The sequence below is a fragment of the Manis javanica genome, chromosome 17 (genome assembly GCF_040802235.1).
Source record: "Manis javanica isolate MJ-LG chromosome 17, MJ_LKY, whole genome shotgun sequence".
NCBI lineage: Eukaryota > Metazoa > Chordata > Mammalia > Pholidota > Manidae > Manis > Manis javanica.
Genome location: NC_133172.1, coordinates 38,170,812 through 38,184,358, shown reverse-complemented (window position 1 = coordinate 38,184,358; position 13,547 = coordinate 38,170,812). Strand labels below are relative to the sequence as shown.

The 13,547-nt window shown below is 40.3% G+C and overlaps 1 protein-coding gene across 6 annotated transcripts in view; it reads right to left on the bottom strand.

The window, feature by feature from the left end:
• NUP93 (nucleoporin 93) overlaps nucleotides 1-13,547 on the bottom strand; it is a 123,632-nt gene that overhangs the window by 6,199 nt on the left and 103,886 nt on the right. For all 6 annotated transcript variants that reach the window (XM_073225659.1, XM_073225660.1, XM_073225661.1 and 3 more), the window contains one exon: nucleotides 13,099-13,182. In XM_073225659.1, coding sequence (XP_073081760.1) covers nucleotides 13,099-13,182 — 84 coding nt within the window. The remainder of the gene's footprint in view (nucleotides 1-13,098; nucleotides 13,183-13,547) is intronic.

Sequence of the window (13,547 nt, the reverse complement as noted above, 5' to 3'; positions counted from 1 at the left end):
GCCCCAACTTCTGTGGGATGCAGAAAAAGCAGTCTTAAGAAGAAAGTATATAGCAATCCAGGCATATTTAAAGAACGAAGAACAAACCCAAATGAATAGTCTAATGTCACAATTATCGAAAATGGAAAAAGAAGAACAAATGAGGCCTAAAGTCAGCAGAAGGAGGGACATAATAAAGATGAGAGAAAAAATAAATAAAATTGAGAATAATAAAACAATAGAAAAAAATCAATGAAACCAAGAGCTGGTTCTTTGAGAAAATAAACAAAATAGATAAGCCTCTAGCCAGACTTATTAAGAGAAAAAGAGAATCAACACACATCAACAGAATCAGAAATGAGAAAGGAAACATCATGACGGACCCAACAGAAAGACAAAGAATTATTAGAGACTACTATGAAAACCTATATGCTAAGAAGCTGGAAAACCCAGAAGAGATGACAGCTTCCTAGAAAAATATAACCTCCCAAGACTGACCAAGGAAGAAACACAAAATCTAAACAAACCAATTACCAGCAAAGAAATTGAAGCGGTGATCAAAAAACTACCTAAGAACAAAACCCCTGGGCCAAATGGATTTACCTCGGAATTTTATCAGACATACAGAGAAGATATAATTCTTATTCTCCTTAAAGTTTCCCAAAAAATAGAAGAGGAGGGAATACTCCCAAACTCATTCTATGAAGCCAACATCACTCTAATACCAAAATCAGGCAAAGACCCCACCAAAAAAGAAAATTACAGACCAATATCCCTGATGAACGTAGATGCAAAAATACTCAACAAACTATTAGCAAACCAAATTCAAAAATACATCAAAAGGATCATACACCATGACCAAGTGGGATTCATCCCAGGGATGCAAGGATGGTACAACATTCGAAAATCCATCAACATCATCCACCACATCACATCAACAAAAAGAAGGACAAAAACCACATGATCATCTCCATAGATGCTGAAAAAGCATTTGACAAAATTCAACATCCATTCATGATAAAAACTCACAACAAAATGGGTACAGAGGGCAGGTACCTCCACATAATAAAGGCCATATATGATAAACCCACAGCCAACATTATACTGAACAGCGAGAAGCTGAAAGCTTTTCCTCTGAGATCGGGAACAAGACAGGGATGCCCACTCTCCCCACTGTTATTCAACATAGTACTGGAGGTCCTAGCCATGGCAATTAGACAAAACAAAGAAATACAAGGAATCCAGATTGGTAAAGAAGAAATTAAACTGTCACTATTTGCAGATGAGATGATATTGTACATAAAAAATCCTAAAGACTCCACTCAAAAACTACTAGAACTGATATCAGAATACAGCAAAGTTGTAGGATACAAAATTAACACACAGAAATCTGTGGGTTACCTATATAGTAACAATGAGCTAATAGAAAGAGAAATCAGGAAAACAATTCTATTCACAATTGCATCAAAAAGAATAAAATACTTAGGAATAAACCTTACCAAGGAAGTGAAAGACCTATACCCTGAAAGTTATAAGACACTCTTAAGAGAAATTAAAGAGGACACTAACAAATGGAAACTTATCCCATGCTCATGGCTAGGAAGAATTAATATCGACAAAATGGCCATCCTACCCAAAGCAATATACAGATTTGATGCAATCCCAATCAAATTACCAACAACATTCTTCAATGAACTAGAAGAAATAGTTCAAAAATTCATATGGAAACACCAAAGACCCCGAATAGCCAAAGCAATCCTGAGAAGGAAGAATAATGTGGGGGGGAATCTTGCTCCCCAACTTCAAGCTCTACTACAAAGCCACAGTAATCAAGACAGTTTGGTACTGGCACAAGAAGAGAGCCACAGACCAGTGGAACGGACTAGAGACCCCATTTTGGTCAATTAATATATGATAAAGGAGTCATGGACATACAATGGGAAAATGACAGTCTCTTCAAGAGATGGTGCTGGCAAAACTGAACGGCTACATGTAAGAGAATGAAACTGGACCACTGTCTAACCCCATACACAAAAGTAAATTCGAAATGGATCAAAGACCTGAATGTAAGTCATGAAACCATTAAACTCTTAGAAAAAAACATAGGCAAAAATCTCTTGGACATAAACATGAGCGACTTCTTCATGAACATATCTCCCTGGGCAAGGGAAACAAAAGCAAAAATGAACAAGTGGGACTATATCAAGCTGAAAAGCTTCTGTACAGCAAAGGACACCATCAATAGAACAAAAAGGTACCCTACAGTATGGGAGAATATATTCATAAATGACAGATCTGATAAAGGGTTGACATTCAAAATATATAAAGAGCTCACGCACCTCAACAAACAAAAAGCAAATAATTCAATTAAAAAATGGGCAGAGGAGGTGGAGCCAGGATGGCGGCGTGAGTAGAGCAGCGGAAATCTGCTCCCAAAGCCACATATAACTATGAAAATATAATAAAAACAACTCCTCCTAAAATAGAGACCAGAGGACACAGGACAACATCCAAACCACATCCACACCTGCGAGAACCCAGCGCCTTGCGAAGGGGGTAAGATACAAGCCCTGGTCCGGCGGGACCCGAGCACCCCTCCCACCGGCCCATGGCGGGTGGAGAGGAGTCACCAGGGAGGGAAGGAGAACCCAGGACTGCTGAACTACCAGCCCCAGGATTCCGGACCAGAGGGCAGACACAGTGCATTCGTGGGGTCCTGGATACTAGGGAAACAGGGCATCAGGACCAGTGAGCGGGTGCCTGAGGCTGATGCCGGAGAACAAAGAAACGGGAGTGGGTTTTTCTTTGGCGAGTGCTTTTTGGAAGCCTTAAAGGGACAGGGACCCCAATACTAGGGAAACAGGGCAGCAAGACTGGTGAGTGGGTGCCTGAGACAGGCACCTGAGGACAAAGAAAATCTTGCATTTTCCCCGTTCTCCTTGGCAAGTGATTTTTGGAAGCCTTAAAGGGAAACGGACCCCAATATTGTGGAAACAGGGCAGCAAGACCGGTGAGCGGTGCCTGAGACCGGCGCCTGAGGACAAAGAAAATCGCGTTTTTCCCTATTTTTTTTGGCGAGTGCTTTTTGGAAGCCTTAAAGGGACAGGGAACCCAATACTAGGGAAACAGGGCAGCAAGACCGGTGAGTGGGTGCCTGAGACCGGCGCCTCAGGACAAAGAAAATCGCTGTTTCTCCCTTTTTTTTTTTGCAAGTGCTTTTTGGAAGCCTTAAAGGGACAGGGACCCCAATACTAGGGAAACAGGGCAGCAAGATTGGTGAGCAGGTGCCTGAGACCGGTGCCTGAGGACAAAGAAAATTGTGCGTTTTTCCTTTTTTTTTTGGTGAGTGCTTTTTGCAAGCCTTAAAGGGACAGGGACCCCAATACTAGGGAAACAGGGCCCTGGTTTTTGTTTTTTTTTTTGGTTGCTGTCATTCTTTTGGTTTGGAGAGTGCTTTCTGGAAGTCTTAAAGGGGCAGGACAGGACACTTAGACCAGAGGCAGGGAATCTAGGGATCTCTGGGCACTCTAACCCCCTGGGCAACAGGGAGCACAGAGGTCCCTTACGGAGATAAATAGCCCCCGGCCACTCCCACTCCAAAGGGGATCCACCATTTTGGAGGAGCAGCCCCAGCCAGGCCACACCCACAGCAACAGCGGTGATAAACTACAAACCAACCGGGCAGCTAGCTGAAGCCATGTCTGCGCACAGCTGCCAAGCATAAACCACTAGAGGTCACTATTCTCCCAGGAGAGGAAGGCCACAAACCAACAAGAAGGGAAGCTCTCCCAGCTGTCACTCGTATCAGCTCTGCAAACTATCTCTATCACCATAAAAAGGCAAAACTACAGGCAGACAAAGATCACAGAGACAACACCTGAGAAGGAGACAGACCTAACCAGTCTTCCTAAAAGAGAATTCAAAATAAAAATCATGAACATGCTGACAGAGATAGAGAGAAAAATGCAAGAGCAATGGGATGAGAGGCAGAGAAAAATGCAAGAGGAATGGAATGAAGTCTGGAGGGAAATCACAGATATCAGAAAGGAGATCACAGAAGTGAAACAAACCCTGGAAGGATTTATAAGCAGAATGGATAAGATGCAAGAGGCCATTGAAGGAATAGAAACCAGAGAACAGAAACGTATAGAAGCTGACATAGAGAGAGATAAAAGGATCTCCAGGAACGAAACAACACTAAGAGAATTATGTGACCAATCCAAAAGGAAATATTGGTACTATAGGGGTACCAGAAGAAGAAGAAAGAGGAAAAGGGATAGAAAGTCTCTTTGAAGAAATAATTGCTGAAAACATCCCCAAATTGGGGGAGGAAATAATCGAATAGACCATGGAATTACACAGAACCCCCAACAGAAAGGATCCAAGGAGGACAACACCAAGACACATAATAATTAAAATGGCAAGGATCAAGGACAAGGAAAGAGTTTTAAAGGCAGCTAGACAGAAAAAGGTCACCTATAAAGGAAAACCCATCAGGCTAACACATGAGACTTCTCAACAGAAACCCTACCGGCCAGAAGAGAATGGCATGATATATTTAATGCAATGAAACAGAAGGGCCTTGAACCAAGGATACTGTATCCAGCATGACTATCATTTAAATATGATGGCGGGGTTAAACGATTCCCAGACAAGCAAAAGCTGAGGGAATTTGCTTCCCACAAACCACCTCTACAGGGCATCTTACAGGGACTGTTCTAGATGGGAGCACTCCTAAAAAGAGCACAGAACAAAACACACAACATATGAAGAATAGAGGAAGAGGAATAAGAAGGGAGAGAAGAAAAGAATCTCCAGTGTATATAACAGCTCAATAAGCGAGCTAAGTTAGGCAGTAAGATACTAAAGAAGCTAACCTTGAACCTTTGGTAACCACGAATCTAAAGCCTGCAATGGCAATAAGTACATATCTCTCAATAGTCACCCTAAATGTAAATGGACTTAATGCACCAATCAAAAGACATAGAGTAATAGAATGGATAAAAAAGCAAGACCCATCTATATGCTGCTTACAAGAAACTCACCTTAAACCCAAAGATAAGCATAGACTAAAAGTCAAGGGATGGAAAAACATATTTCAGGCAAACAACAGTGAGAAGAAAGCAGGGGTTGCAGTACTAATATCAGACAAAATAGACTTCAAAACAAAGAAAGTAACAAGAGATAAAGAAGGACACTACATAATGATAAAGGGCTCAGTCCAACAAGAGGATATAACCATTCTAAATATATATGCACCCAATACAGGAGCACCAGCATATGTGAAGCAAATACTAACAGAACTAAAGAGGGAAATAGACTGCAATGCATTCATTGTAGGAGACTTCAACACACCACTCACCCCAAAGGATAGATCCACCGGGCAGAAAATAAGTAAGGACACACAGGCACTGAACAACACACTAGAACAGATGGACCTAATAGACATCTATAGAACTCTACATCCAAAGGCAACAGGATATACATTCTTCTCAAGTGCACATGGAACATTCTCCAGAATAGACCACATACTAGCTCACAAAAAGAGCCTCAGTAAATTCCAAAATATTGAAATTCTACAAGCCAATTTTTCAGACCACAAAGGTATAAAAGTAGAAATAAATTCTACAAAGAAAACAAAAAGGCTCACAAACACATGGAGGCTTAACAACATGCTACTAAATAATCAATGGATCAATGAACAAATCAAAATAGAGATCAAGGAATATATAGAAACAAATGACAACAACAACACTAAGCCCCAATTTCTGTGGGACGCAGCGAAAGCAGTCTTAAGAGGAAAGTATATAGCAATCCAGGCACACTTGAAGAAGGAAGAACAATCCCAAATGAATAGTCTAACATCACAATTATCGAAACTGGAAAAAGAAGAACAAATGAGGCCTAAAGTCAGCAGAAGGAGGGACATAATAAAGATCAGAGAAAAAATAAATAAAATTGAGAAGAATAAAACAATAGCAAAAATGAACGAAACCAAGAGATGGTTCTCTGAGAAAATAAACAAAATAGATAAGCCTCTAGCCAAACTTATTAAGAGAAAAAGAGAATCAACACAAATCAACAGAATCAGAAATGAGAACGGAATAATCACAACAGACTTCACAGACATACAAAGAATTATTAAAGACTACTATGAAAACCTATATACCAACAAGCTGGAAAACCTAGAAGAAATGGACAACTTCCTAGAAAAATACAACCTCCCAAGACTGACCAAGGAAGAAACACAAAAGTTAAACAAACCAATTACGAGCAAAGAAATTGAAACAGTAATCAAAAAACTACCCAAGAACAAAACCCCGGGGGTCCGGACGGATTTACCTCGGAATTTTATCAGACACACAGAGAAGACATAATACCCATTCTCCTTAACGTGTTCCAAAAAATAGAAGAGGAGGGAATACTCCCAAACTCATTCTATGAAGCCAACATCACCCTAACACCAAAACCAGGCAAAGACCCCACCAAATAAGAAAATTACAGACCAATATCCCTGATGAATGTAGATGCAAAAATACTCAATAAAATATTAGCAAACAGAATTCAACAGTATATCAAAAGGATCATACACCATGACCAAGTGGGATTCATCCCAGGGATGCAAGGATGGTACAACATTCGAAAATCCATCAACATCATCCACCACATCAACAAAAAGAAAGACAAAAACCACATGATCATTTCCATAGATGCTGAAAAAGCATTTGACAAAATTCAACATCCATTCATGATAAAAACTCTCAGCAAAATGGGCATAGAGGGCAAGCACCTCCACATAATAAAGGCCATATATGATAAACCCACAGCCAACATTATACTGAACAGCGAGAAGATGAAAGCATTTCCTCTGAGATCGGGAACCAGATATGGATGCCCACTCTCTCCACTGTTATTTAACATAGTACTGGAGGTCCTAGCCATGGCAATCAGACAAAACAAAGAAATACAAAGAATCCAGATTGGTAAAGAAGAAGTTAAACTGTCACTATTTGCAGATGACATGGTACTGTACATAAGAAACCCTAAAGACTCCACTCCAAAACTACTAGAACTGATAGCAGAATACAGCAAAGTCGCAGGATACAAAATTAACACACAGAAATCTGTAGCTTTCCTATACACTAACAATGAACCAATAGAAAGAGAAATCAGGAAAACAATTCCATTCACAGTTGCATCAAAAAGAATAAAATACCTAGGTATAAACCTAACCAAAGAAGTGAAAGACCTATACCCTGAAAACTACAAGTCACTCTTAAGAGAAATTAAAGGGGACACTAAAAAATGGAAACTCATCCCATGCTCATGGCTAGGAAGAATTAATATCGTCAAAATGGCCATCCTGACCAAAGCAATATACAGATTTGATGCAATCCCTATCAAATTACCAGCAACATTCTTCAATGAACTGGAACAAATAGTTCAAAAATTCATATGGAAACACCAAAGACCCCGAATAGCCAAAGCAATCCTGAAAAAGAAGAATAAAGTAGGGGGATCTCACTCCCCAACTTCAGGCTCTACTACAAAGCCATAGTAATCGAGACAATTTGGTACTGGCACAAGAGCAGAGCCACAGACCAGTGGAACAGATTAGAGACCCCAGAAATTAACCCAAACATATACGGTCAATTAATATTTGATTAAGGAGCCATGGACATACAATGGCAAAATGACAGTCTCTTCAACAGATGGTGCTGGCAAAACTGGACAGCTGCATGTAGGAGAATGAAACTGGACCATTGTCTAACCCCATATACAAAGGTAAACTCAAAATGGATCAAAGACCTGAATGTAAGTCATGAAACCATTAAACTCTTGGAAAAAAATATAGGCAAAAACCTCTTAGACATAAACATGAGTGACCTCTTCTTGAACATATCTCCCCGGGCAAGGAAAACAACAGCAAAAATGAACAAGTGGGACTACAATAAGCTGAAAAGCTTCTGTACAGCGAAAGACACCATCAATAGAACAAAAAGGAACCCTACAGTATTGGAGAATATATTTGAAAATGACAGATCCGATAAAGGCCTGACGTCCAGAATATATAAATAGCTCACATGCCTCAACAAACAAAAAACAAATAACCCAATTAAAAAATGGGCAGAGGAACTGAACACAGTTCTCCAAAGAAGAAATTCAGATGGACAAAAGACACATGAAAAGATGCTCCACATCGCTAATTATCAGAGAAATGCAAATTAAAACTACAATGGCTGCCATCCAAAAGACAAACAACAACAAATGTTGGTGAGGCTGTGGAGAAAGGGGATCCTCCTACATTGCTGGTGGGAATGTAAATTAGTCCAACCATTGTGGAAAGCAGTATGGAGTTTCATCAAAATGCTCAAAACAGACCTACCATTTGACCCAGGAATTCCACTCCTAGGAATTTACCCTAAGAACGTAGCAATCAAGTTTGAGAAAGACAGATGCACCCCTATGTTTATTGCATCACTATTTACAATAGCCAAAAATTGGAAGCAACCTAAATGTTCATCGGTAGATGAATGGATAAAGATGTGGTATATATACAGAATGGAATACTACACAGCCATAAGAAGAGGGAAAATCCTACCATTTACAGCAACATGGATGGAGCTGGAGAGTATTATGCTCAGTGAAATAAGCCAAGCGGAGAAAGAGAAATACCAAATGATTTCACTCATCTGAGGAGTATAAGAACAATGGAAAAACTGAAGGAACAAAACAGCAGTGGAATTACAGAATCCCAAAATGGACTAACAGGTACCAAAGGAAAAGGAACTGGGGAGGATGGGTGGGCAGGGAGGGATAAGGGGGGGAAGAAGAAAGGGGAATTAAGATTAGCATGCATGGGGGGAGGGAGAAAGGGGAGGGAGGGATGTACAACACAGAGAGGACAAGTAGTGATTCTACAACATTTTGCTATGCTGATAGACAGTGACTGTAATGTGGTTTTTAGGGGGGACTTGGTATAGGGGAGAGCATAGTAAACATAGTATTCTTCATGTAAGTGTAGATTAAAGACTTAAAAAAAAGGAAAAAAAAGAAAGAAAAGGGGGATTACTCCTTGATAGGATAAAACTATTGGTAAATCAAAGATTAACACATGCTTTAAATATCCTTAATTTTGATCACTTAAAGGTTGTCAGATGATCGGCTATGGAGGTACTCTTTTCTGATAATATTCCTTTCTCTTAATAAAAATAAAAAAAATTTAAAAAAAATTTAAAAAAAGCAGTTCCTGTGTGCTGACCTCCAATGAGTTCTACACAGTGGTATAGAGGGCATGTCAAAGTGTGGGCAAAGGGTCTGTTTGTTTTTATGCAGAAGATCAAGGCCTCGCTTGGCTACCCAGAAAATGAACTAAGATATAATATGAGGAGGAGCTTCCGGCATCAGCACTCTCTGGAGGACTTGTGCCGGGGGATGATCATCAAAAAGCCTCCACAGGGATCCGGGCAATGCTGCGGTTGTGGCTGCGTCCATCCCACCGTTTCCTGGACTTGCCACTGAAATGAGGAGGGAGATGTCTAGGCTGGCATGTGCATACAGTGAGACAACGAATTTGAGTGGATCTGTACTGTTGGAACTCAACCAGTTGGGAGGGGTGCAAGTTGTAGCGCTCCAAAATGTTACGACTACAGACTATCTACGGTTAAAAGAACATATGGGATGTGAACAGATCCCAGAAATGGGTTGCTTTGTCTGATTTCTCTCAGACTGTTCAAGTACTGTTGGACAATATCCATCATATCATAGACAAATTCTCACAAATGCCTAGGGTGCCTAACTGGTTTTCTTGGCTTCACTGGAGATGGCTGGTAATTATAGATTTCCTTAGTTTATGTCACCGTATTCCTATTATGTTAATATGTGCGCGCAAGTTAGTTAGTAGTTTAAAACCTATACATGCAAGAAGATATGGCAAAGAAATAATCAATCCTCCCATGTTTTCTTCCGTCTGCTACCTCTATAGCTTTACTTCTTCCTTCCTAATTACAAACCTTAAATAGAATTCATGCCTCATATCGAATTTACCGAGCATCATAATTCCTCCAGGTGGTAAAGATACCTCGAGACAAGTGCTGGGCATAGAAGCCACAGGGCATAAATCTGCAAAGTAAAAAGCTAACCTTTTCAAACAATATGGCTTCTCTCTCACTTACCAACTTTACATCTCCCTGTATGGCCCCAGAAGATGACTGGTTAGCCAGAGACGGGTAAGATTCCTCAAGGGAGGAACAACCTAAGACAGGCACAGTCGCAGGGGGCTATCAGGTGAGAAATTGGGGATCAACAGTGGTAAGGCTTACAACCTCACGTCCCCTGTTTTGAGAGAAATCTGCATCTGTGGATGTTTTAAGGCCCTTGTCTAGCTTGGATTAACACATAGTCTACAGGCACACACCTGATCATCTACAATTGCTCTCTTACAACACTAAACTATGTTTTCTACCTTTATCTTGCATCTACCTACCACTTCAGCATTTTATTAAAAATAAAAATAATAATAATAATAAAGGGAGAAATGTGGGATCCACATATAAATCGAGTATAAAAATCAAACGAATACTCATATTTGATCTGATTGTTTATAATTCATAATGCGTGATCAAAACCGAAAGTTTCTGTGATGAATGCCCTTGTACTGTTCACCATGTAAGAACTTATTCACTATGTAAGAATTCGTTCACCATGTAAGAACTTGTTCGTTATGCTTCAGAAGATTGGAGACTGACGAGAATTAGGCTTGAGATGGATTAATGATTGTGCATTGAGCATTGACCCTCCTATACAGAATTTTATTGTTGTTAACAACCATTTGATCAATAAATATGAGAGATGCCCTCTCAAAAAAAAAAAATCACAATTTCAATGAGAAGAAAAAAAAAAAATGGGCAGAGGAGCTGAACAGACAGTTCTCCAAAGAAGAAATTCAGATGGCCAACAGACACATGAAAAGATGCTCCACATCGCTTGTCATCAGAGAAATGCAAATTAAAACCATAATCAGATATCACTTCACACCAGTAAGGATCGCCACCATCCAAAAGACAAACAACAACCAATGTTGGCGAGGTTGCGGAGAAAGGGGATCCTCCTACATTGCTGGTGGGAATGCAAATTAGTTCAACCATTGTGGAAAGCAGTATGGAGGTTCCTCAAAAAGCTCAAAATAGAAATACCATTTGAGTCAGGAATTCCACTTCTAGGAATTTACCCTAAGAATGCAGCACTCCAGTTTGAAAAAGACAGGTGCACCCCTATGTTTATTGCAGCACTATTTACAACAGCCAAAAAATGGAAGCAACCTAAATGTCCATCATTAGATGAATGGATAAAGAAGATGTGGTACATATACACAATGGAAGATTACTCAGCCATAAGAAAAAACAGATCCTACCATTCGCAACAACATGGATGGAGCTAGAGGGTATTATGCTCAGTGAAATAATCAGGCAGAGAAAGACAAGTACCAAATGATTTCACTCATATGTGGAGTATAAGAGCAAAGCAAAACTGAAGGAACAAAACAGCAGCAGAATCACAGAACCCAAGAATGGACTAACGGTTACTAAAGGGAAAGGGACTGGGCAGGAGGGGTGGGAAGGGAGGGATCAGGGCAGGGAAAAAGAAAGGGGGCCTTACGATTAGCATGTATAATGTTGGGGGGGCGCATAGGGAGGGATGTGTAACACAGAGAAGACAAGTAGTGAGTCTACAGCATCTTACTACGCTGATGGACAGTGACTGTAATGGGGTTTGTCGGGGGGGACTTGGTGAAGGGGGGAGTCTAGTAACCATAATGTTCTTCATGTAATTGTAGATTAATGATAATAAAATGAATATAAAAAAAAAGATGTTTGCCTACCAAGTAACAATTTTAAACTGAAACACTGTTAGTGACATCCCAGAACCAGGCAGCTGGCCCTGAGTATCTGGTTCTAAAAAAGAGGTCTTACTCCAGCTGCACATGGGAATGACTGGAGGAGTTCCGGGCTGCAGCCTAGATCAGGCAACCCAGAATTTCTGGCAGTACCGCCTGCCACGAAGATGTTTTAAAAGCTTTCTTAGCAAACAAATCCTACCATTTGCAACAACATGGATGGAGCTGGAGGACATTATGCTCAGTGAAATAGGCCAGGCAGAGAAAGTCAAGTGCCAAATGATTTCCCTCATTGTGGAATATAATAGCAAAGCAAAACTGAAGGAACAAAATAGCAGCAGACTCAGAGACTCCAAGAAGGAACTAGTGGTTACCAAAGGGGAGGGGTGTGGGAGGGTGGGTGGGATGGGAGGGAGAAGGGGATTTAGGGGTATTATGTTTAATACACATGATGTGGGGATCACAGGGAGAACAGTGTAGCACAGAGAAGGCACACAGTGGATCTGTGGCATCTTGCTGCACTGATGGACGGTGACTGCATTGGGGTATGGGTAGGGACTTGATAATATGGGTAAATGTATAACCACATTGTTTTTTCATGTGAAACCTTCACAAGAGTATATATCAATAATACCTTAATAAAAATTTTTTAAAAAAAGCTCTCTTAGCAATTCCAATGTGCAGCCAAGCTGGGCACCCTGGGGCTAGAGGCGGTAATATACTAGAAACCCTACAGGGCAACAGCAGCTAGGGGGCTCACGGGCCGATAACTGAGTCCACAGTCATTGTACCTGCTTCTTGAGATAATACAGATCAGAAAGGGAAAGGAAGGAAGTGAATCATGATGCATGTTTAATGCATCCAATGTAAATACTTAAAGGTAAGAGTTAAGCATTAAAACCCAATAGAATAAATAGATAATAAGGAGTTGAGCTAGACTTCACAGGATCAACCAAAAATCTGTTTCTCCCAAGAATATGTCTGATCACTACAGTGACTGTATTTTCTGAGTCAGGAATTCAGACAGTAACTAATGGGCATATGTGTACTTAACAGAAAAACCAGCCCAGGGTATCTGAAATTGGACTCATCTTAGAAAACTCAATCTGTGGATGGATGGTTACAGTACTGGGGCTTTTAAAGTTACGAGCTACTTTAAAACAAAAACCTTCAGCAGAAGTGGGGAAAAAAGAAGCCCGTAACTCAGGAAGAAAAGGACTCACTTCATCACTGAAATTTCTGAAGGCAGCCACTCTCTCTTCCACACTTTCCTGATTCAGGGGCACCAGCTTCAAGCGATCAATTATCTGTTTAAAACAAAAGCCCACCAGCCCCAAATGATATCACCATCACAGTCATTTCATCTCCTTAAACACAGTTGGCATCTAACATGTGCATAAAAGGGCTTCATACTAGAAAGTGCTCCTCCTCTCACTCACACAGAGACTTTGATTCTAACTTGCTGACTAACTTAACTCCTATCCTCACTGTTGGAGGCAATTTTAAAATTCAGAGAGTTCAAATTACTTTTAGAAACCTGTTTTTAGTCTAAAAGGGAAAGGAGTAGAAAAAAGGAAAAGGAAAAATGAGCAACAGAGAAATCCCCTTTAAATCCCCGAATCATATTTGTCCTTCTTAACAGGCACATTGGTGACATTTCCTTTGTTTTAAA